Source organism: Pipistrellus hanaki (genome assembly GCF_964339955.1).
Source record: "Pipistrellus hanaki genome assembly, chromosome: 2".
NCBI lineage: Eukaryota > Metazoa > Chordata > Mammalia > Chiroptera > Vespertilionidae > Pipistrellus > Pipistrellus hanaki.
In genome coordinates this window covers 117,306,009-117,330,846 of record NC_140504.1, presented here as the reverse complement: position 1 = coordinate 117,330,846, position 24,838 = coordinate 117,306,009, and the positions used below count along the sequence as shown (strand labels likewise).

The following is a 24,838-nucleotide window of genomic DNA, read 5'->3' as shown; positions in this document are numbered from 1 at the left end:
GTCAACGGACCACTGGTGGTCAGTGAGGTCCCAAAGGTTGGCAAGCGCTGTCTTAGAACACATTTCCATCTTCAGTCCTGTCTTCAAACTGTGTTGTGTGGCCAGATTTTTGTTATAACTAAGAAGAAAGGTGTCTGTCCTACTGTACAAAGCTTTCTAGGATTTGCACTATTAATATAACAGGCCTGGTCTCTAACTTTCAAATTACAAAAACTAGTTTCACTATACATTAATCAATCCTATATCCTCTTAAGGTACAAATGTCCTTAATCATAAGTCCATTCTTTTGATAATTAAAAAATTAATTATTGCCGAGACCAGTTTGGCTCAGTGGATAGAGAGCCGGCCTGCGGACTGAAAGGTCCGGGGTTCGATTCCGGTCAAGGGCATGTACCTTGGTTGCGGGCACATCCCCAGTAGGGGGTGTGCAAGAGGCAGCTGATCGATAATTCGCTCTCATGGATGTTTCTAACTCTCTATCCCTCTCTCCCTCTCTGTAAAACATCAATAAAAACATATTTTTAAAAAGAAATTTTAAAAATGAATTATCAATATATACATATAGTAAGATATTTTAAAATATCTTACTATATATATGTCTATTAAGTTAATACTTACTCAAAGTGATAGAAGGTATCTTCATATTCTCATAGAAAAATTCAGAATTATACATTTTATCCTAAACAGTAAAAAGAAAAGTCAGTGTTCTTGAGAATCAGATGATTAGCTATTTTAAGATTTGATATAAACCAATAGATTAGTATCACTGAAATATCTCTTGCAATAATTTGTGAAATTAGGCTAGTACCATTCTGTCCCACAAATGACTATTATTCATGTCAGAAAACCTCACCCTCTACTTCCATATATTGTGAATTTATTAATGCATGAATTATATGATACATGCATACCTCTTCTTCTTTGGTGTACCCAAGTTTCCTCAATCTACATGATACCATGTGCTTTGCTAAAGATGATTTAGGCATGTGATGATTGAAATCATAAGGGCATATCACAACTTCATCCTATAAAAATCAAAGAGAATCAAATTAAAAAGGTACATAATATTTAAAGATTTAAATAATTATACTATTAAATGTTTACTGCTTTATTAAGTGGTACTATCCAGTTATGTCTCTTCTGCAGGCCTCTCCCAACAACCTGTCTGAGTGTACGTGCTTATTAAAAAAAATTTTTAAAGCCCCAGCGGGGTGATTCCATAGACCAAAAGATTGGGTGTTTGATTCCCAGTCACAGCACCTACCTAGGTTGCAGGTTTAATCCCCAGTTGGAAGTTGGGGTATGTATGGGAGGCAACCAGCACAACCAATTCATTCTCTTCTCTCCTCTTCCTCTTCCTCTTCTTTCCCCTCCCTCTCCCCTCCCCTTCTCTCTCTCTCTCTCTCTCTCTCTATCTCTCTTCTCTCTCCCTCCCCCCCCTCTTTCCCTTTATCCTTTCTCCCTCCTCCCTCTCTTCTTCTTTCCTTTCTCCTCTCTCTCTAAAACCAATAAACATATTTTTATAAGAATAAAAAATAAATTTAAAAAATTAAAAACCTTTCCCTATAGCCTTTGCCCCCTCTCCACCTCATCAAAGCCCAACTCAAAAACTCGCTCACATTCACTGCCTCAACAACCTCACCCATCAGTCAGTAGGTCACTAACAACCTTCTGGCTACTAAAGCACATGTCATAGTCCTTAATAATGTCTGAATGCTTCTTAGGTCACAATCCAATTGTCTATTTTCTGTCATCCTTACACACTTTTCATGCTTCTGCTTCTCTGGTTCCTTCTACCTGGTGTCCTCTAAAGATGTCTTCCTTGTTCTATCTGTCCCCCTTTCTTTTCCCGCCTCCCCCAGAGAATTTATAAATCTGGGCTACACATATATTTTCTTTCACTTAATTTCCAACTCCCAACCTCCACTTCTTTGGCAACTATCAGCTAGTTCTCTATGTTTATGTTCTGTTTGGCTTATTCATTTGTTTCGGTTTTTTTAGATTCCACATATAAGTGAAATCAGAGGGTACTTATCTTTCTCTGTGTGAATTATTTCACGTAGCACAATTTCTTCAAGGTCCATCCATGTTGTCACAAGTGGCGGGATTTCCTTCTTTTTTATTGCTGAATAATACTCCATTGTGCATATGTACCACTCACTACCTGTCCCCCTTTCTATGTTGGCGTTTCATGTAGGTCTAACCAGCGGCCTTTGCCATTTGATACAAAGTTACTAAAAGAACTCATGGCTTCAACTTTCACTATATAGGGGTGACTCCCAAAATCTATAGCTAATTTAGACCTTGATTCTCTCTTGAGCACTTTACACTAAAGACTTAACTAAAATTACAACATGACCAAAAATAAATTCATTATATTCATGGTTTCCTGATCCCAAATCTGTTCATCTTGTGTTTTCCTATTTCAACAAAAAGGTCCTACTTGCTCTTCTCCCATATCATCCACATCTTATCAATCACCCATCTATTCTTTTTACTCCTAAATAACTCTGAAATCCCTCCACATAATCCATCCATAGTACCACTACCTCAACTCAGGATATCATGGATAACAAGAGCCATTATCTAACTACTTGCTCCACTTGCCGTCATTTTATTTTATTACTTTTTTACTGAATTTATTTGGGTGACATGGGTTAATAAAATTATATACGTTTCAAGTGTACAATTCTGTAATATATCATGTATTATGTGTTCACCACAAGTCAAGTCTCCTTCCATTACCCTTTATCTCTCCTAAACCCTCTTCCACCTCCCCTCTGCTTCCAGTCTTATTAGCCATTCCATTCTTCACACTGTAGCTAGTTTGAATCCCAGGTCTGCCATTTACTGACTGTATTGTTACTGTCTTAAGTTACTGGATTAAGATACCTTTTTTTGCCTCAGTTTCCTCATCTATAAATTGGGTATTATATAGCAGGACCTCTCTCACAAAGCTACTGTGAAGATTAAGTTATACATGAGTTTATATATACATACAGCAATTCAAAAAGGGCCTAGTACATAGCAAGTGTTCAATAAATGGAAGTAATTAATGTTATTAAAAGATAGGTATTAATTATTATATGCCCAGACTTAAAATGCTTCTCTGCCTCCCCCCTTGCCCTCATGTATCGGGTCTAGTAATAATTAATGTCGTTTTTAGTTTAAAATCTTGCTTGGCGTTGACTTGTATTGACATAACCTTCAAACACGTGGTATCTACAGAACGTGTGAAGTGCAATTAACAAGTTTTGCTTGAAAAAGTTTGTGTTTGGTTTGGTTTTTGTTGCAGAACTAGGGCTAAGAAGATGGCGGATGAAGAGCATATTCGGCACTGCATGCTTTACGAGTTCCAATTAGGAAGAAAAGCAAGTGGGGCTGCAAAAAACATCTGTAGTGCTCTTGGTCAAGATGCAGTTAGCGCCAGAAAATGCCAGCGTTGGTTTGAGAAATTTCGCGAGGGAAATTTTTCGTTAGATGACAAGAGTGGTCGAAGCCGTGTGTCCAATTTTGATCAAGAAGCTCTTCAAGCTCTTTTGGTGCAAAATCCTCAAATTACCCAACAAGAGCTTGCGACAACTTTAAATTGTTCACAAAAAACAATTTCCAATCAATTGCGTGCACTTGGCAAAGTCCAAAAGTTTGGAAAATGGGTTCCTCATGAGTTGACCGACAACAACCGTAATCAAAGAGTCACAATTTGCAGTTCGCTCCTCTCTCGTCAAAACCGTTTGCCGTTTTTAGAGCAAATTGTTACTGGAGTTGAAGAATGGGTGCTGTATGTTAATTTGAAAAGGTGGCCTCAATGGTTGGACAAAAATGAGGCTCCGCAACCCACGCCAAAACCTGACTTGCATGCGAAAAAAGTGATGTTGTGTGTTTGGTGGAATTTTAAAGGAATTCTTCATTATGAACTTTTACCATCTAACCAAACCATTACAAGTGCAGTGTATAGTGCCCAATTGGAAAGGTTAGCCCAAGCTTTAAGAGAAAAAGAACCCGCGCTGATTAATCGGAAGGGCGTAATTCTTCACCACGATAAGGCACAACCGCATACTGCAAGAATCACTGCTGAAAAACTGCGCCAGTTGGAATGGGAAGTTCTCCCTCAACCTGCATATTCTCCTGATATTGCCCCTTCCGATTACCATTTGTTTCATTCTTTGCAAAACTTTCTTCTTGGAAAAAAATTTAATAATGAAGAATGCCTCAAAAATGCATTGACCGAATTTTTTGCATCAAAATCACAAGAATTTTACAACAGAGGGATTAAAATGCTTCCTGAGCGTTGGGCACAAGTAGTAGAAAACAACGGCAACTATATTGTTGATTAAATTTTGTTGTATTGTTTAAATAAATTCGATTTAAAAAAGTATTAGAAAACGACATTAATTATTACTAGACCTCATATATAGGTTCTTTGAAATGGCTGACCCAGAACCCATAAGACCTCGCTCGCCCTTACCCACCATCCTTAGAACTCTCCTTCCTGCCACATCTTTTAAAAATCACAACTGGCCGAAACCGGTTTGGCTCACTGGTAGAGACGGACTGAAAGGTCCCCGGTTCAATTCCTGTCAAGGGCATGTACATTGGTTGTGGGCGCATCCCCAGTGGGGGGTGAGCAAGAGGCAGCTGGTGGATGATTCTCTCTCATCAATGTTTCTAACTTTCCATCCCTCTCTTCCTCTCTGTAAAAAATCAATAAAATATATAAAAATAAATAAATAAAATAAAACTCACAACTGGTCACTAATACACTTGCCTTCTCTAAACAATTCTAATGTTCAGCAGGGCTGCTAGCCACCCTCCCTTAGTGATGCCAACAATAATGCTAGACTCGGTGCTCCCCGGTCGGAAGTGGACAGTTTGGGGCGGAGAAAGGTGAACTGAGCTCCCAGCTCTGCCGGCGCGGCACCTGCTGCCACTGCGGCATCCGGGTGACAGAGGACAAAGCAAAGGCCGACACCTGGGCAGCAGCGCTCGGAGGCCCATTCACTGGTTTTCTAAACCGTCAGCAGACCTGCCATTCCCTCCTCACCCACAGCACTTTCACCATTTCTTCAAACCCGAAGTCCCAGGAGGTGCGCCGCTCCGAGCTCGTCCCGGGACCCTCGGCGGCCGGCCTCCGGCGCCGGGCGGGGCTCCCGCGCCCTCCCCCCGCCGCCCCGCGTGGACGCGGCCGCCAGAGAACCGCAGGCTCCGGCGCCCAGGGCCCGCAGCCCTCACCTCGGCCGCCGCCTCCTCCCCGGGGTCCAGCCGATCCAGGCTCCAGCCCAGGGACGACGTCACCTCCTCCAGCGTCCGCCGGGAGCTCTCCACGAAGCCGGCCAGCTCCTCCTGCAGCCGCCGCCGCTCCTCCACCGGGGGAGGCTCGCCCGCCATGGCCGCACCCGCCATGGCCGCACCCGCCCGCCAACGGAAAGCCGCCGGACGGCCAGCGGCGCGCGCGGGCTTCTGGGAGTTGTGGGCGGGGCCGCCCGCCACGTGACCAGACCCGCCTCCCGGGACGGGCCTGAGGAGCGCCGGAGCTGTCTGGCCTCTCTCCAATGTCGCTGCTTCAGTAACTTCTGGATGCATTTGCTCCGGGCCTTCCCTGAATGGCATGACCAGCCCCATGTACTTTTTTTTTTTTTTTTTTTTTAAAGCGTTTATATCTAAAGTACAATTTAAAGAATAGTACAGAGACCATTCGCGTAGCTCTCATCTCCTTCACTGTTACCATTTGGCCACGTTTGCTTTCTCCCACTCCATCTACACAGACCCACACACTATTTTCACTGAATTATTTGAAAGTAACTTGCAGATACTTCACCCCCAAAATGTCCGTATGGATCTTTTAAGAATGAGGATATTTTGCTTTCATAACCACAATAAATGATCAAATCTAAGAAAAAGAATCATTCCAAAATATCTAAAATACAGTTCATATTCAAATTTCCACAGTTGTCCCCCAAATTCCTTTTATAATCGTCTTATTTTTTCCAACTCATGACCTACAATTGGTTCTTGTCTCTTTTACTTTACAGAAGTCCCCTACTCTCCTTTTCAAACTGAGCCAGTGAATTTTGTCAGGAGCCTCAGCCACTTGTCTTGTAGAATGTCCTCCTCTCTGGATTTGTCCGATTTTTTTTTTTTTTTTTTCCTTTATGAGTGGATTCAGTTTCAGCATTGTTGCAAGGGGATGGGTGTACCTCTTTGTTACACCTCATAAAAGACACATATTTTAGATTCTCAGTTAGTAATGCAAAATTTGATCACTTAGTAAAGATGATGGCTATCTCTCTCCATTTTAATAGTACATTTCTTCTTGGTAATTGGTAATCTGTGGGATACCTTATGCCATATGAATGTCCTGTACTCCAACAAACTCACACAATCCTTCACTGAATCTCATTATGTTAGGAATTATGGTTCTTTTTTAAACATTTTTTTTATTTGTTTCTAGAGAGGAATAGAGGAGAAAAACATCCATGTGAGGTATGGATTGGCTGCCTACCACACACATGCCACCTGGGATCAAGCCTGGGCATGTGCCCCGCCTGGAAACAACGGGCAACCTTTCTGTAATGCACAGAATTATGCCCAACGAACTGAGCCACACCAGCCAGGGCTTATGATAAGTCTTTACTGCTATTATGGCTTCTACATGTATTAGCTAGCATTCTTACCACACCTTCACTTTGTTTCACTGTGGAACCAAGGTTGTGTTTTTAATTATTATTATTATTATTGAGTTATTAATGGTAAATTCTTTTTAAAGTCATTATTACTATTCTATTACCATCATAATTCTTGTTGTTGCTCAAATTGTTTCAAATTTGACCTGTGGGAACTATTTTAAACCAGCCCATGTCTGTTTGATATGTTCCCATGAGTCCTTGAGAACTTCCTTACATTGACTAATTCAAGTTTACTTTTTACATTTCCTTCCCAAGAACTGGAATCAGTGTCTGTAGATGGTTTTAACTCCTAGAATCTACTCCTTCTTGTATTATTTACTTTATTCAAGCCTGATGCCAAATCTTTGGTCCCCTTGGCATTTGTATGCATCAGATAAAGAAACAAATATGAAGGAATTTTTTTGTGAACAGCTGTTTCCAAAGACAAATAGCACAATTTTCTCACCTACAGAAAAATGGTGATGAGTATAAAAAGGCAGTACCAGAAAATACAGAAACAATCCAATAGCGGCTAGCAGATGTGGGGTAAGGGATGAGTTCTAGAAGAGTTTATTCCCTCTGCCCACAGCATCTTTACTTTTTAAAAAAATATATTTTATTGATTTTTTTACAGAGAGGAAGAAAGATAGAGTTAGAAACATCGATGAGAGAGAATCATCGATCAGCTGCCTCTTGCACACCCCCTACTGGGGATGTGCCTGCAACCAAGGTATGGAACCTGGGATCTGTCCGTCGGTTTCAACCATCTTTCCTTTTTATTCACATATAGAGTTAGCCCAGCAGCCTAGAACATGTTAGGCTATTTGAATATGAGATGATTTTCACTGAAAATTTATATATTTCCCTTTTCAGTGGGTGCACTGTGTATCTTAACCAAATCAAAAGTTAATGCAGGTCAAGAATATTCTCTCTCCCAGGACACAGGTCCTATTTCATTTTAGAGCAACTCGAAGTGGCTACACTGTTTCAGAATTGTTTTACATTGATGCTTCTTAGTTTATTTAATCATCATTTTCTAGAGCAGTCTCTTGCCCTATTCTAGTTTAGGCCTTTGTAATGGGCTGAATTGTATCATCTCCCCACCCCCCAAAAAATGCTGTCTAATCCCTAACCCCCAATATGACTATACTAGAGGCCCAGTGCATGAAATTTGTGTATGGGGATGTGTGTCCCTCAGCCCAACCTGCATCCTCCCTTTCCAATCTGGGATCCCTCTCACAATCCAGGACTATTGGCTCCCAACTGCTCGCCTGCCTGCCTTCCTGATTGCCCCTAACTGCTTCTGCCTGCCAGCCTGATCACCCCCAAACCACTTCCATGCCAGCCTGATTGATGTCTAACTGCTCCCCTGCCAGCCTGTTTGCTTCTAACTGCCCTCCCCTGCAGGCCTGGTCACCCCTAACTGTCTTCCTCTGCAGGCTTGATTGCCCCCTACTGCTCTCTCTTGCAAGCTTGGTCCTGCCCAACTGCCCTCCCCTGCAGGCCTGCCCCCCCACCCCCAAATGTTCTACCCTGCAGGCCTGAGTCTCCCCCAACTGCCCTTCCCTACAGGCCCAGTCACCCTCAACTTCCCTCCTCTGTCAGCCTGGTCACCCCTAACTGCCCTCCCCTGCAGGCTTGATCGCCCCCAACTTCCCTCCCTTGCAAGCCTGGTCCCTCCCAACTGCCCATCCCTGATGGCCTGATCACCCACAACTGCCCTCTCTTGCAGACCTGGTCCCTCTCAACTCCCCTCCCCTGCTGGCAGCCATCTTGTGTCCACATGGGGTAGCCATCTTGTGTGTTGGAGTGATGGTCAATTTGCAGAGTACCCTTTTACTAGATAGGATGTGGAGATGGGGCCTTTAAAAGAGGTAATTATGGTTAAATGGGGGGGGGGGGGGAAGGTTAAATGAGATTATAGAATGGGGCCCTAATGTTATAGGACTAGTATCCTTAAAAGATTAGGAAGAGACACCAAAGTTCCCTCCATACCCATCACTGCCTACAAGCCCAAAAGAACTGTCACTGGAAACCAATCCTGGGCTGCAATTTAATCTTTGAATTTTACCTTCCAGAACTATGAGAAAATAAATTTAAGCCACCCCATCTGGGGTATCATATTATGGCAGCCCAAGATAACACAGCCTTATAACATAAGGAATATTTACTTCCCCCAACATTTATCATATTTTTTTTCTTTTCACATTATAAGGACTATTTTTTACCAGAGATTCCTACTATAGGATCTAGTTTCTGGCACAATGTGAACTCAACATTTGGTGAATGAAACTAATTACAAATCTTCAAGATTGGGAGGGGGGCAAGGGCAAGAAAAGAGGGAAGACATGAGTGCTGTTTTCACCCTAAGTACCAAAGCCCCAATAATTTAAGTATTATCTTAAGTATGATCAAATAGCACTTAACTTGCTTTCCTATTTTCTCTCTGCACTATAAAATGTTTGATTGTATTAATATACTAGAGGCCCAATGCACAAAATTTGTGCAAGAGTAGGCCTTCCTTCCCCTAGCTGCCCAGACCAGCTTCCCTCTGGGACCCGGGACCCGGGCTTCCCTCACAGCCCCAGCTTCGTCTGGAAGGTCGTCGGGAAGAACGTCTGATCTAATTAGCATGTTACGCTTTTATTATTATAGATACTAGTGATATATGCAAGTTGCTCCATTGACTGCGTTATGTGTGCCTTCTGTCCCCATCCAGGCTTCAAAAGCCTGAAGTCAGGGGTCTTCTAAATTCTACAGAATCCGCATAGTACCTAGAATATCAGACACAAAGTAGATATTCAGTAAAGTCATGTTAATTTAATGACAAATGTCTGAATTTTAAGTTTCTATTTGATCAAAAGAATAAACTTCTCATTGTCTTTCAACAGAAAGCCAAGAACTTTTCAGAAACTATTTTCATAGATTCAAGGACAATTCTTTTTTGGGACAAAATGAAATACCCAAATGAGAATCTTGGCCACCTCATGTTTTTGAAATGTTATGATGATGACTTTTGCCCATGCTACTTGGTATTCATTGTCCAGAAAATAGAACTGGGTATTGACCTCTCTCTAGCCTGGCTTCTACAAAGACTTATTTCCAAGGACTCTACCTGCTATACAGCAGGCACTTGAAAAAAACTAACCTCAAAGACCAAATTCTAACATGAATTCAGAATGAAAATAGTTTTTAAGTAGTCTTTCTTAATATGTATTTTGAAATCAGATGATTTTAGACATATTTTACAATAATCAAAAAGCTGTTGCTAAATGCCCTTCTGTGTATAAACATGCTGTTAAATCAAAACACAAAAATTTAAAAGTCCAAAAGTTTATTGCCAGAACAGCAAACTTCAGACATCTTTTTAAAGTACAATGAAAATGACAAGCAAAATAAACAGAAAACTTTGACCAAAGAAAAGCAAAGATTGCTGCTATCATGCACATACAGTCAAATTAATACCAAACCAAACAGATACATAAGAGTATATGGGTCATACAATACATATTCTAAAACTAAAAGGAGACTCATTCCAAAATGCTTAGTTTTGGGTGAGTTTTCTTGGATGGGTTTTTCTTGGGGAGGGATACTGTCTACCAATACAGAAAATGGAAATATTTAGATGAGAAACAAAATGACTAAAATATTAATAATCAATTTAATTTTCATCTCCAAAGAAATCTGTATCATAGGCCAAAAAACACTCAAGAAGAATGGATCAAAAGTCTAAACACAGAAGAGAAGAAATTCTAAGTTCAATTTGTGCTATCCTTACAACTGATTACCACTTCATATACACTACATTCAGTGTATTACATTACTTAAGGTGAGCTGAGAAGATAAAAAGCCAGAACAGCCTTACTACTTGATTTTAACCCAGGCAATGTTTTCTTAAGCACAGAAAATTCTATCACTATATTGCAAGCATTAGATTTTCTTTATTATTTAATAAAGTGAAAACTCGTATAAATGAAGTCAAGGCATAGCCACCATTTCTGACTGACTACTAGTGCCCAATAGAGCTGCTGCTAAAGGAGTAGGAAGTGTAAGTGTAGGAAGAATTCCCTGTTGCATCAAAGCTTCCTCTCCTGGACCCACTGCGGGAACCAGAGCGAGAGCCTGAGCGAGAGCCGGAGCGGGAGCCGGAGCGGGAGCCTGGAGCGGAAGACATGTTATAAGGGCTAGGCAAGCCCTTGGATGAAACAGAGGCGGCCTCCAGAAGGCGTAGGCCAGTGACATCTTCTACCATGGACCGATTCATGGCATCCTTATAGGATATTTTTAATTTGGTTTTGGGGCAGGTCAGGATCTTGGCATAGCTGCTCATATCTTGCAGCCTCTGAGCTGCTCGGCCGTCGATAAACCCCTTTCTGATGGCTTCCTCAATGCTTATCCTCCCATGCACTTCGGGGTCAACTAGGCCCCCTGTGAGGTACTGGAACTCCATGAAGCGCTGGCCAGCCTCATATGGAAGCCATTTTTCTTTCACTGCCTCTGCTGCCGACATTTTCTTTCCCTTCACACCTTCAAAGCCAATGAAGGCTTTCTGAGCAGGCTTCAGCCTGGTCGCCATCTCTTGATCAACCAGGCCCTGGGAGATGGCATCCTGAAGTGACAGCTTCTGACCGGATGTTGGATGGATAATGCCACCTGTGCAGGCCTGAGCCTCCAGAAGCCTCTGACCAGTGATGCTATCCACAATGCCCCGCTCTATGCCTTCCGCAATGGAGATCTTCTCCAGGTTCTCTGTGTCAAAGATGGCTGCAATGGGGCTCGATTCCTCCAGGGGGTCAGACAGAGAGCTGCTCTTGATAGTCAAATTCCTGACACTGGATATGGTGGAAATCTTACTGACTGACTCATGTCGAGAGTTGCTAAAAACATCATCGACACCACCACCCATGCCACTGCTGTTGCCAACACCATTTTTCAAGGAGATCATATCAGCAAACTGAGTGAGGCTGAGGCTGCCGGATCGGTACTGATCAAAGAACTTCCTGTCAACAAGGCCCTTGTCAATTGCATCTTGAATATCATACTGACTGCCTGTCTTTCTATCTACCAGGACCACCCTGGTGGAGCCGTCAGATCCAGTGATGGTTATTTCTTCCCACTCACACTCCTGCTCACATAGTTCCTTAAAAGTGTCATAATCGATGAGGCCCTTCTTGTAAGCCTCCTGGACGGACATCTCCTTGTTGGTTTCTGGGTCCACGATGACCACTCTACGCTTCCTCAGGGTATTCTTCTGTGATGTCTGCACCTGCTTCTTCTTTTCTCTCAGGGGCAGTAGACAGAGCCCTGTCTCCTCATCCTTGATGCATCTTTCTTTTAGCTGTAGATAGGTAAGGTTTTCTTCAGTGTTTGGGTCAAAAAACCCTTTTGTGTCATCAGTTGGATCTGAGAGAATCTCACTGAGCTCCTCATTGAAGTAGCCCCTCTTGTATGCCATGTCAACTGGCAATCGATGGCTCTCCTTCGGGTCGATGATCCCACCGGTTGCAATCTGTGCTTCTAATAATCGAATGCCATGGCCCTTCTCAATGAGTTCCTTGTTCATCGCTTGGAACAGAGAGATAATGTTTCCCGTTTCAGGGTCATTATACCCAGTGACAGCTCGTTCTGCAGACAGGAGCTTCTCTTTGAACTCAATACCCACCAGACCTCTTTTATAGGCTTCCTCCACTGTTAACCTCAAGTTGCTAACAGGATCCACTATAAAGCCAGTAGCTGCTTGGGCTTCCAGCAACTCCAGAGCAGTGCCAGGTCGGACTAAGCCAATTTTCATGGCCTCATAAATGCCAAGCTTCTGTTTTGTGGTCTCGTTGTAAATGCCTGCGATGCAGCTTGAACCCTGAAGGAAGTCCTTAATTCTCTCACCAACTTCATCATAAGTAATTTGACCTGATTCCAGTTCACTTACGGTTTTTAGTCCCAAAATGCCAGAATTCACTAGCTCAGAAACTGTCACAGGCTGTCTGATTCCTTGGAAGGACATACTTCTCTTCTGTACTGACAGCAAGAGCAGACCAGTGTGAGGTTCAATCCTGCACCGTTCCCTCAGCTGCATGTAACTGACCTTCTTTTGGGTGACTGGATCCACAAAGTTTTTCTGACTATCTCGGGGATCATTCAGGGACCTATACAAATCTCTGTCAATCAGCCCACGGGCCAACGCTACATCTTTTGGCAAAAAGACACTGTTCACGGGGTCCACTACACCCCCTGAAGCAATCTGGGCCTCCAGCAGGCGCATTCCAGTTTCCCTATCAATCAAATTTTTCTTTATGGCTTCTGAAAGGGATACTGTCTTGCCTGAGAATGGGTCATCAAAGCCAGTGATAGCTTTTTCTGCTGTATATATCTGCTGTCGGTCATCGAAATCAATGAGGTCTCGTGCTATTGCATTGTCAACAGTCAGCTTCTCATTCCTATGGGGATCAATTATACCACCTGTAGCTGCCTGGGCCTCCAGAAGCATGAGTGTAGATTCTGGGGTGATCAGGCTCTTTCTCTTGGCCTCCACCAAAGAGTACTTTTCCTTAGGGGAAACAGAAGCTCCAGCGATAGCTCCTGCGCCCCGAAGGAAAGGCTTGATTTCAGAAGCAACTTCTTCCACTGACTTTTTCCCCTTCAGCAGTCTGTCCAAGGTTGTTTTGTCAATCAGCTGGCACTCGTAGAGCTGCATCGCCGTCACCTTCTTCCTCAGTCCATCAAACACCAGCTTGGAGGAGTCAACAGTCCATTCGTACTCAGTCTGGGTCTCCCGATGGGATCCATACGGGCGCTGTTTGAGTTGATCGATTTCCCTCTGAAGTCGGCAACGTTCCATTTCCAACTGTGACTGTGTGTCCCTGGTAGAATCCTCCAACTTTCGCCTGCACCTCTCTTCAATCCTCTTGATCTCAGCCTGGAGTCTTTCAATCTCACTCCTAAGGCTGTTCTTCTCTCTCTCACTCTTTTCTCTTTCTGACTCTATCTTTCTAATAGCCTCTTCCTTGCGGGAGTATTGAGTTTTCCACTGGTTCAGGTCGTTCTGGATTTGCTGCTTCTCACACTCAAGGCGCTGTTTCACCCTGCTTTCTGCCTCTAGAGTCGCTTTGGCGCGGTTCAGCTCATCCTCCAGCCTCTGCAGCCTGATCTTGTCTTGCTCCAGAACTTTGATTTTCACCAGCAGGCTCTCTCTTTCCTGCACCACCTGAGTGCACTGATTCTTTGATTCATGAATCCTATTAGATGCCTATAATTTAAAAAGAAAGAAATGGGAAAAACATGTTTGAATCATATCACATGACTATCATCATTTAACCTCTTTTCCTACATTTTCAAAACATACAAACAAACAAACAAAAAACTTGCTTATTTTCCCTTTCTTTGTTTCCCTGGGTATACTGTTATTTTGTTATCTTATAAATTCACGAAAAAAAATCTGTTGATTTATGTTGCCACTTTGTGAAATGGCTTCATACTACTTTTTTTTTTCCCCCTATAAAAGGGACTAGAAGTTGTAGACCTGTCTTGTTCTTAACAGCAATTAAGGTTCAAAAAATATATAGCAGTTGTGTTCCAGGTAATTAATTACAGCTGCTATACCTACATCTCACCTGTTTCAGTTATACTAACATGTCTTAAAAAGCAATAAAAATATTTGCAAATATACACATAACCCACACCCAGCCCCACACAAATATTGTCTATAGAAGTCAAATGTATTAGAAGCTAAAGAAGTTTTTTTTTAAATTAGTGGTTAAAAAAACAAAAGCCAAACAAGTGGGGCCATGATCAAGAGAGTAGAATAATGCATGCAGAAAAAGCATGCAAGCGAGAAAAGGTGATTTTAAAATTGCACAGAAAACGCATATGACATGGCTTTTACTTAGAAAATTTTAAATTGAAAATATAGGTCATAGCTCACTAAGTGAGAGCTATCCTCTATAAAATAAAGTGAGACACTCAGAGGAATTGATCTTAGATATTATACCTATGCTAAAGTTCTAAAAGCAGAGCCAAACACAGGTTACACACAATTGGCATTGACAGTGACAGAATGGAAGTGCAAAAAGCACTGAAGCTACTTTAAAGCAGTTGCCTGGATGATGACAGATAGTAGTACAGTAATAAAAAGAAAAAGTAGACTTTCTACAAGCATCCATCTCAGTAACAAGAGCACAGTTCAGGTAAGATGACAATGAAGTGAACTATTTAAGAGACAGTGGAGCTGTGATCAAATATTTGTGAATACCTCTAAAGCCTGCTTTTGGAATTTCTCAATTTCCTGTCTCAAATTTTCCCTCTCTCTCTGTAAATCATTAATCAGCCCCTGCAATTCCAGGGTTCGGTTGTTGCTGATCTGCAGCTGGCTTCTTAGTTCAGAGATGGCTTCACTATCGACTTCACTTCGGCCCCTCCTGAGCTCATCATACTCCAGCTTCAGGTTCCGTAGTTCTTCCTCCAACATCAAGTGCTCCTTGGTCAAGTTCTCTGTGAGAGACTGCAGCCTCTCGATTTCTATTTTGCTTTCATTTAAGCTTCTGCTTTTATCTTCTATCGCCTTCTGGAAATGCTCGTTCCTTGTGTGAGCCTGTTTGACATTTTCTTGCTCCTGGAGCAACTGGCGCTTCAGAGCCTCTACCTCCATGGCAAGCCTCCTCAGCTCTTCCTGGGTCCTCTGCTTCTCCCTCACGTGGCCGTCCAGCACGTCCCTCTGCTGCCGGAGGTCATCCTCACTCCTTTTCTTAATGATGGACACTTGCTCCAGCTGCTGGGTCAGGCTGGTGATTTTTATTGCTTGCTCCTTCAAAGACCTCCTCATGCCTTCCAGCTCCTCCTCTAGCTGCTTCCTCTTGCAGGAGTCTTCTGAGGCTGTCCTCTTCAGCCGCATCAGCTCCTCCTCCACTTTCTGTTTCTGCAACTGCAAGTCTTTCAGAGAATTCTGGAACCTTGTGATGTCCTGGTCCTTCACGGTCCTCTCCTGGGAAATCCTTTCATAGTCGATTCTCAGGCGTGTCAGTTCTTTCTCATGAACCTTCAGTTTGCTTATTGTCTCTGTTGCATTGTCATTTGCTTTCTGCAGGTCATACTGGGCCCTTTGTAATTTAGCGTTTTCATCTTTCAGGAATTGCCGTTCATTTGTTTCTGTTTCTATAAGCTGTTTTAATCTCTCTATCTCTCTGTTTTTATCCTGGATTGTCTTGGCAGCATCATCAAGAGACTGCTTATATCTCAGACTCTCTTCGGTTCGCATCTGAGTGACCTGCCTCAGCTCAATCTCCAGCTGCTGCTTTCTCTGAGACACCTCCGAGCCTGTGGCCTTTTGCTGCTGGACGTTTTCTTCAACCCTCCTGAGGTTCTCTGTGGTCTGGGCTAAAGTGTTCTTCAGCCTCTTTACTTCTTCCGATAGGCTCCTGTTTTCTCTGGTGAGGTTATCTATCTGGGCTCGGTAGCCACTGGTGTCCTCTTCCCTCTTCATGGTGAGCTGGTGGATGGTTGTCTTGGTGATGTTGATCTCGGTCTCAAACTGGTTTTTTAAGCTAATGATTTCCTCATCGTAATTGTTTCTAACCTTAGCCAGTTCATTTTCATATTCCCAGCGGCGCTTGGCCTCATCCTGAAAGTCAGCTTTGAGTCTTTCAATCTCCTTGTTTTTGTCCTGAATGGTCTTTGCGGCCTCCTCCAGGGACTGCTTGTGTCTTGCATTGTCCTCTGAGCGCTGCTGGAAGACCTGCTTAAGCTCTATCTCCAGCTGCTGCTTCTTTTGCATCGTCTCAGAGCCACAGGCTTTTTGCTGAAGGGCATCTTCCTCAGCCCGCCTTCGCTGCTCAGTGGTCTGCAGGATGCTGTCATTCAGCCTGACGATCTCATCCTTCAGATCTCGATTTTCCCTGGTGAGTCTATCAAGCTGGTTTCTAAGATTTTTGGAATCATCCTCCTTTTGCATGCTTATCTCCTGGATGGTGGTCTTCGTAATGTTAATCTCTGTTTCAAACTTGTTCCTTAAATTACTCATCTCCTCATTATAGTGGTTTCTTACCTTTGCCAGCTCACTTTCATATTCTCTCTTCCGGGCACTCTCCTCCTGCAGAAGAATCCTCAATCTTTCTATCTCGAACTCCTTTTCTTTGATGGCTTTTTCAGACTCTATTTTTTGCCAACCAAGGCTCTCCTTTTCACATTGCCTGGCTTTCTGCAGTTGGTCATAGTCACTCTTCTGTTGGTCAAATCTGTCTTCCACAGACTTTCTCCTTCTCTTTTCATCTTCAATCTCATAAGTAAGTCTGGTGATCTTCTCATTGAGTTCTTTTATTTGGCCGTAGCACTTGTCTAGATTTTGCTTAGCTGCCTTTCCATCCAGCTCAGCTTGTCTCTTTAGTTCCTCCAGGCTCACAAGCTTTGCTTTGAACTGGGAACACTCTGTCTGATATTTCTGCAGGTTCTGATCCAGGAATTTGTTCTTATTGCAGTTTTCAGAGTTGGCATCTCGGGCCAGTCTAAGCTCCTCTTCTAAAACTTCAATCTTGGTATTTTTCAGCTATAAAAGTAAAATCAGAAATATGTTGAAACAAAAACACCTCATATCACAAGAAGGAAGCAGTACTTTCCCCCTCCCAGACCAGTGTACATTTTTACTTCTTACATACCTGCATACATACACACATACTGATATATATATATAAGCACACACATGTGCACACATATCACCCACATAAGCACACACATATAGAGGGATATAAGACAAAAACTACTTGACAGAAACTCAAGAAATCTGTGTTTTCCTCATAATTTTTCAACTGCTTGTATGATCTTAGCAAATGATACATACACCTTTGAGTTTCAGCTTCCTCATCTATAAATGAAGTAATTTCTTCCAAAAGCAAAAGCTTATGATTTCATAAATCATGTTTGCTTTATTTCAAGAAATACAGTAAGTTTCTATATAAACTCAATTCAAGTATTAGAAATGAGGAGTAAATTAAACAATCACTCAACATGAAAAATTCAAATGCAGCTATCATCCAGTATATTCTTAGTCTTGATTTAACACAAAGAAATAAAGCAAATGCCTTGACCAAACAATAAATGAAATTACTGGTTTGGGGAAAGGTAAAGTAGCTATAGTTTTGTAAATATTACCTAAGGCATTTTGTGCAGTGTACTAAAGCACGGGACTAACCCCAGGCTCATGAGCAAAGGATATTTTTCTAATTGTGTAGAAAAAATAGTTTTATTGCTAAGTATGTCCAAATCCATGTTATAATGAGACAGTGTTAATAAGGTTCTACTCTATTTAACTTTTTGATGCTTCAAGGAAATAAAACAAGTAAATTACCTTCAGGTCTTCCAAACTCTTCAGCATCTCACTTAAGAATCTGTAATAGTCTCCAGATCTTGTAATTAATTCTATGTACCGAGAATGCATGTCTGCAGCCTTGGAGAAATGGAGTAAAAGAAGATAAAAAAGATTATTACATTCCAAAAAAGCCCTATGCAAGTTGACTGATTTGTTTTACAAAACAATGAAATAGCAAAATTATAATTTAAAGAGTGAATTCCCTTCTTTCATGCATGCTAATGCCAAATTCTAGCAGTACATCAGCATGAAAAGGCTAAAAACATTGTATTCCATCCTTAGCACTACAGGGTGTTTCCCCTAAACCAGGGGTGGGGAACCTTTTTTCTGCCAAGGGCCATTTGGATATTTATAACATCATTCATGGGCCATACAAAATTACCAACTTAAAAATTAGCCTGCAATATTTGGTCAAACATTTAATAACTCATCCCTAATGCCTTGGCAGGCTCAGACTAAATGGTTTCAAGTGCCTTATATGGCCCACAGACCAGACATTTCCCACCCTTGCCCTAAACCATCTGACGGGTGAAATTCTCTGACATTTTTTTTAAGGGAAAAGTTGTCTTTTAAAAATCCACAAGATATTTCCCACTCTTTAAAAGCCTCCCTCATTAAATCCAGAATTTGAGCCTCATTTCTGCAAAAATTCTAGTAAAGAGACAACAGATTCAGATTTCTACTGATCATTTCCTAAAATGCATCACATATTGATCACTCACATAAGAAGGAACATAACCTTCTTTTCAACCTTTTTGAGTGGATATCCTATAACAAAAGCTGAATTTAGGACTGCAGGGAAGACAGGAAAAAGGGAGGAGACAGAAGGAAGGGCAGGCCCTAACAGATATGTAATGACATACATACCTCTTGCAGAATCACCCCAGAAGGAGACTGAACCATGGTTCTCTTAATAGGAATGTTCAGTAGAGTTTCCAGTCCTGAGGTGTATGATGCCAGCTGGAGTTCATAATCCTGCAGAAAAATAGAGTTTAAGAAATGCAAACTCTTTGAGCTTATAGTTACTGACAGCTACAATTTCACATTTCAAAATATCAAACTGTATTTCTAATGACCAAATCCAGAGGCTATCATGTGTAACTAGTGCCCATGAAGCTAATATTATATTATTAAACCATCTTTATTTGCTAACTAAAGAATTTTGCACATGCCACCAGTCTAGAGAATGAGGACCAACCCACCCCCACAGATATTGTCAATGTGTAATGAATTCATGTTAATGGATAACAAATTTTTATGGTTTGTTTTTAGGGAAGAGTATATAAAATCCCTAATTGCTATCCTCAAGTTTATAATCTTGAAACTGAATCAGAAAATAATGCAGTTAATAATATCTTGATGAAATACCAACATTCTTTGTAAAAACAGCATACCTTAATTGAATTTGCACAAAGTTCGGCAATTTTTTGTACTTCTTCTGATTTGTCTCGTTTGCCAGAAATTTCATTATGCAAGTTCTATATAAGAAAATAAAATATTATTTACAAATGTTAAAGTGTATAAATATTTAAAAATAAATTTTATTTCACTTTTTAGCCACGGTTACTTGTTTTTTCTCTCTCAGTTTATTAATACATGCACTGGCCTCCTCTTCTCACAGTTAAACCTTAGGAGATGAGCATATGTTCTATTCAGAAAATAGAACAAAGCTCCTCAACTTCTTATCTACTCAAAAGGTTACTTTCAAGTGAGAATTCTTTTCTGGTCCTTTCACCTCGATTTATAAAAATACTTTAGTATAATATTACATATTTCTATGGTCATAACTGCATTTCTTTGGAAATATCTCAATTGTTTTCCTCAAAGCAGCCTTTAAGCATTCACAAAATAGGCTAGTATAATATTAATCATTTCAATAACCTAGGCACTGCTATGAAAACCAGAGGAAAATACAGCCTACACCCAAGTAATTTTAAAATAGAATAGAATGATGTTGACTTTTACCTTCTGCTCATTTAAAAATCGCATGACTGTGTTGGAATCTCCAAACTTCATGGATTCTAAGGAATCCTGGCGGCGTTTGGCATCATAGAGCCACTTGCAGAAAGCCTGGTAGTTATCACGATAATTCCTCAGTTGCTTGATTTGTTTCTCCAGGTCCCATAATCTAAAGAAAGCACAGATAAAATTATTGAAATTGTTAAAGCACTGCAAGTGTCCCTCAAAGTATTTAACAGAGAGTTCTTATATGTCATATATGACCAAGCCATTCCACTTTGTATTTGCTCAAGAGAAATAAAAACATACATCCACACAAAAAGTTACACATGAATGTTCATAGCAGCATTTCTCACAATAGTAAAAAACTGGAAACAACCAAAATATCCATCGACGGATGAAAGGTTAAACAAAATGTAATATATCCATACATAAAATATCATTCAGCCATAAAAGAAATGCAGTACTAACACATGCTACACCATGTCTGAACCTTGAAAACACGCTAAGTGAAAAAAAGCAACTGCAAATGATCATATAATGTTTGATTACATTGATATAAAATGTCCAGAACAGGCAAACATATACAGACAGAAAGTTGGGAGGTAATGATGGCTGGTGGGTAGAGTTCTTTGTGAGGATGACAAAAATGGTCTAACTTAGATTGTAGTGATGGTTACACAATTCTGAATATACTAAAAACCACTGAATTGTGGATCTGTATGACATGTGAATTACATAACAATAAAGATTTTTTTTTAAAGCACTGATAGCTCTGGCCAGGTGACTTAGTTGTTTGGAGTATCATTCCATACACTGAAAGGTTGCAGATTCGATTCTCAGTCAGGGCACATACCCAGGCTGCAAGTTTGATCCCTGGTTAAGGTGTGTACAGCAGGCAGCCAATCAATGTTTTTCTCTCACATAGATGTTTCTCTCTCTCTCTCTCTCTCTCTCTCTCGCTCTCGCTCTCGCTCTCGCTCTCGCTCTCGCTCTCGCTCTCGCTCTCGCTCTCACTCTCACTCTCCTCTCTCTCACACACACATCAATAAAAACATATCCTCAGTGATAAAAATAAGTAAAATAAATAAAAAGCACTGCTAGCAAAATGAACTACAAGCAAAATTCAGGAGATATTTTTAAAACCTCATGTGCAATAATACATTTCTTTGGTTAAGATTTAATTTTCATAAACTTTTAGTGAAAACACATCTGCTTCCTCCAATAATCATAACAAGAGTTTGTTTATGGGGCACAAAAGAGCTTGATCAATGTCTTCTACTATGTCCCCAAGAACCTGGATGGCACCTGGTTTGGGTGGGCTCAAGCTTGGCTATTGTGATATACTGTCTTTCTATTTCCAACAAAGCTATCTATAGGCCGTCCATAAACAGAACGCCTGGATTGACTAACTTACACACAAAACAAAACCAAAGTCATTATTTTTATAGTGAATATTGCAAGTGCCATTATCTTAGGAACAAACACTTGGGAAGAAAGCGCAGAAGAAGATACCTGTAGTCTATCTGTTTATCTATTCTTTGCCAGCGATCTGTCAGCTGTGTGACTTTTTCACTGAACTTGCCCAGATCCAGGTCATACAGTGGATACTGCTGTGAAGTCTGGGAGTGGATCTGCTGGGCTTTCTGCAGTTCTGTCTTCATGGTGGCCAACAATGACTTCTTCAAGTTCAAGTCATTTTTAATTTTCTGTCATCAGAGAAAAATAGAGAATAAATTCATCTCATCTACTTCATGTCTCACTGCAAATCACCAAATAATTTTTTTTTTATAAAACTCTATAGAATATTCATATTTTTAAGTGAGGATTAATTCAGGAAAGTGTATTTACTGATTGCATTTCCCAATATATGTGGCAGTGATTTCGTTCCTTGTGCTACCCCATTAAAAAAGAATTAAATGTGTAAATTAGTTTGAGAAATGCTAAATATAAAACTCCATTCCCTTCCTGAATAATTATACCATGTATTCATGTATTAATGGCTCTGAGAAATCTCAGAGTAAAGAAACCAGTTTAACTATGTTTAGCTAGGCATTCTAGACTAATCTCACCACAAATTACTTTCTCACATAATTCCTACAAAGGCACTCTGAAAAGCAGTGTATTAGAGATAACAGTTAATATCAACATATGGGCCAACAAAATGTGGTCCTCAAATCCATGAAAACTTGGTGAAGCTTTATCACTGGAACTGAGTCCGTATTACTTCCTGTACCTGGGCCCCGTGGCGTCCTTGCACATTACCTTCAGTCCACAGCGGTAAGCTTCCACCTTGTCCAGATCCAGGTAGACCGTTTCCTCTTCAGTGAGCCTGGCTTCATAAACCTTTAACATGTCTTCTGTTTGGAGGATGGCCTGGAGCAGAGCTCGCACTGAGCATAAGCTGTAAAGACCAAAAGAGGCAAACAGCATTGCCCATGAGTTCATTAAACTTTGAACCTCTGGTTCCTGCCACTGTTAATGAAAGAGGACAATAGTAAAGCAGATAAATTATTTTGCCTAGTTTATAAGCTGCAGGAGCAGTACACTCCCTCCCGCTCCCCCATCAAGCTTCAGAGCACCATTCTGCATTAACTAGAGGATTCTAAGCTCCAGCCCTTAGAGTGTACCTGAGTTGTAAGATAAGTTAGATCTTAGAGCAGTGAAACTGACACCCTTGGCTAGAGGAGCCTCTCTCAAAAGCACAGAAGGATGTTAATTAAGCTCTAGTGACAACAGAATCTGTGAGGCAAAGGATTCAGCAAGCCAAGCTTATAAAGCAAATAGGTGTGACAAAAGGAAGCTTGAGCAAAGCAAAATGTCTGAGATAAAGCATTAGTTGTGATTACCTATTTAAGTAGCCATCTGTAACGCCATTGATATTTTCCAGTTTCTGAAACAGCCCAAATACCTCATTCTGTAAGTAGCAATATTTTTCTGAACCTCTGAAGTTAGCTAGCATATCTTTAAGCTGGTTGAGGACTTCAGCAATGGCTTGAGAATCATTCTGCACACTCTGTAGGAAAAGAAGGAACACTCTCTTGATTTAATTGTGTGATTCCTGTGATCATGTTTGTCCTTAAAAAGTTCACAAAATGTAAAGGATTCAAGAAAGGGACTGACTTGACCTTTCCCGTCCTTCTTTGGGGTGGCCTTATGAACACTGTGCAACATGACCCCTTACTGACAATTTACACCGAGGACATGCCAATGCAGAGCCCAGGTGTGGCCGGGCAGAGAAGACTGAGCCTAGAGCTGAGTCCCAGCTCCACCAGTGGTCCCAACTCCACCAGTGGCTTTGAGTTTTTATTACACTAACAAAATCTCTCAGTGCCACCTTCCTGTCTATAAATAAAGATAATTCCACCTGCTGGGCCAGCAGGGTTCAATTCCCAATCAGGGCACATGCCCAGGTTGCAGGTTCCATTCCCGGTGGGGGTCGTGCAAGAGGAGGCCGACAATGATTCTCTCTCATCATTGATGTTTCTATTTCCCTCTCCCTCTCCCTTCCTCTCTAAAATCAATAAAAACATTTTTTAAAAAAAAAGGATAATTCCACCTGTCTAGCCCATATCATAGGCTGTTTTAGGCAGAAGCCAAATAAATGTTTGCAAAATGTTTGAAATGAACAAAGTACTACATGGCACAAAGGAAAAACACTGTAACTTGATTCAGCAACCCACAACCTAACAGCAAAAGTGGCTAATCCCCAGCCAGGTAAATGTCTACAAATCTGGGAGATGGGAAAGAAAAAAAAGAAATCATGCCAGACACCCATTTTCTCAAAAATGGATGTTTCTTGCCTATACATATTAAAGCCAGGAGTTTTTTCAAATAGTTTGCCTATAAATATAAATGTACTGGGAATCATACAAAATACCAAAGTACCTTTAGCTCGTTTATTTTCACTGTGATGTGGTGAGAAGAGCCTTGATCTGCCAGAAGGATGTTTTTAAGCGCCATCCTGCCCTCGCAGTGCTCCATCTGCCTGCGAATCTTCTGGAGCTCTATCAGCATCCACGTTTCCTGCTTGTCGTTTTCTCTGTTGGCTTCAATTACTTTATTATGGTTGACATCTTGGCAGGAACCAAGATGAGTGATTTCAGTTGTGGTTACTGTAAAAATATGTTAGGACCACAAAAATCAGAGAATTTCCTAGTTAGAAGGGTGGTAGGCCTCAAAAAAAAAAAAATTGATACTGCATGCAAATATAGCTACTTCCTTTTATTTGATTATGAAAATTTGGCGTATAAATGAATTTTGATATATTATTTTTCAAAGAAATTATCCTGAAACTAGTTTTATGCTAACTACTTTCTTTTCTTTTTTAATCTGCAAGGATAGTTGCTACAAAGAGAAAGATGCTCCAAACCCACCTGTCTGGTGCTGGGGGTGGCCAGGGAGCTGGATGACCAGCGTCTGGTAGTGCTTCTGGGCGTCTGTGAACTGAGACTGCATTTTCCGTTTGTCGTCATCCCCGAACATCTCTGAGCCCTGGCTGTTTCTGATGAACTCTTGGTAATGTAACTCCAGGTCAGATATTGTCTTCATGTAATCTTCCTGCCGCATCGTTTTCAGCTGGAAGTAAACCAGGCAAAGTGATTTACGTTTGCCCCCACAGCTCGGCCAAGAAAAAGTCAGCTACAAAGGCCCTATGCTAAATGGGGCTTGGGGCAATGCTCATCATAGGCCCATTAGGATACAAAAGGTCTCTGAAGGTGTACAGATTGCTCCTAAGAAACACAGCAATGAGCTGTCAATTTCTTTTTTCCTACAGAATTATATTCTTCAAATGAAATATTACTCAGAAACCCCAAATGTAAAGCAGATCACAGCAAAGCTGTTTTGACTAAAAAGAGAAAAG

At 41.2% G+C, this 24,838-nt stretch overlaps 3 protein-coding genes across 6 annotated transcripts in view; 1 reads left to right on the top strand and 2 right to left on the bottom strand.

Moving 5' to 3' along the window:
- Positions 1-5,440, bottom strand: part of SNRNP48 (small nuclear ribonucleoprotein U11/U12 subunit 48) — a 40,424-nt gene extending 34,984 nt beyond the window's left edge. For 2 of the 3 annotated variants that reach the window (XM_084875608.1, XM_084875607.1), the window contains exons 1-3: positions 5,233-5,440; positions 912-1,025; positions 619-679 (exon numbers count right to left, since the gene is read on the bottom strand). In XM_084875608.1, coding sequence (XP_084731734.1) covers positions 619-679; positions 912-1,025; positions 5,233-5,403 — 346 coding nt within the window. In that variant the 5' untranslated portion in view covers positions 5,404-5,440. The remainder of the gene's footprint in view (positions 1-618; positions 680-911; positions 1,026-5,232) is intronic. The other variant, XM_084875609.1, reaches the window with a different exon arrangement.
- The window catches only part of LOC311618228 (histone-lysine N-methyltransferase SETMAR-like), a 407,000-nt gene continuing 385,348 nt past the window's right edge, over positions 3,187-24,838 (top strand). The window contains exon 1 of the mRNA XM_084875612.1: positions 3,187-4,530. Coding sequence (XP_084731738.1) covers positions 3,312-4,337 — 1,026 coding nt within the window. The 5' untranslated portion in view covers positions 3,187-3,311 and the 3' untranslated portion in view covers positions 4,338-4,530. The remainder of the gene's footprint in view (positions 4,531-24,838) is intronic.
- DSP (desmoplakin) overlaps positions 9,985-24,838 on the bottom strand; it is a 41,427-nt gene continuing 26,573 nt past the window's right edge. The window contains exons 14-24 of one of the 2 annotated variants that reach the window (XM_084873220.1): positions 24,351-24,552; positions 23,863-24,089; positions 22,824-22,990; positions 22,240-22,378; positions 21,490-21,683; positions 19,981-20,143; positions 19,410-19,493; positions 18,883-18,990; positions 17,995-18,093; positions 14,911-17,196; positions 9,985-13,908 (exon numbers count right to left, since the gene is read on the bottom strand). In XM_084873220.1, coding sequence (XP_084729346.1) covers positions 10,675-13,908; positions 14,911-17,196; positions 17,995-18,093; positions 18,883-18,990; positions 19,410-19,493; positions 19,981-20,143; positions 21,490-21,683; positions 22,240-22,378; positions 22,824-22,990; positions 23,863-24,089; positions 24,351-24,552 — 6,903 coding nt within the window. In that variant the 3' untranslated portion in view covers positions 9,985-10,674. The remainder of the gene's footprint in view (positions 13,909-14,910; positions 17,197-17,994; positions 18,094-18,882; positions 18,991-19,409; positions 19,494-19,980; positions 20,144-21,489; positions 21,684-22,239; positions 22,379-22,823; positions 22,991-23,862; positions 24,090-24,350; positions 24,553-24,838) is intronic. The other variant, XM_084873221.1, reaches the window with a different exon arrangement.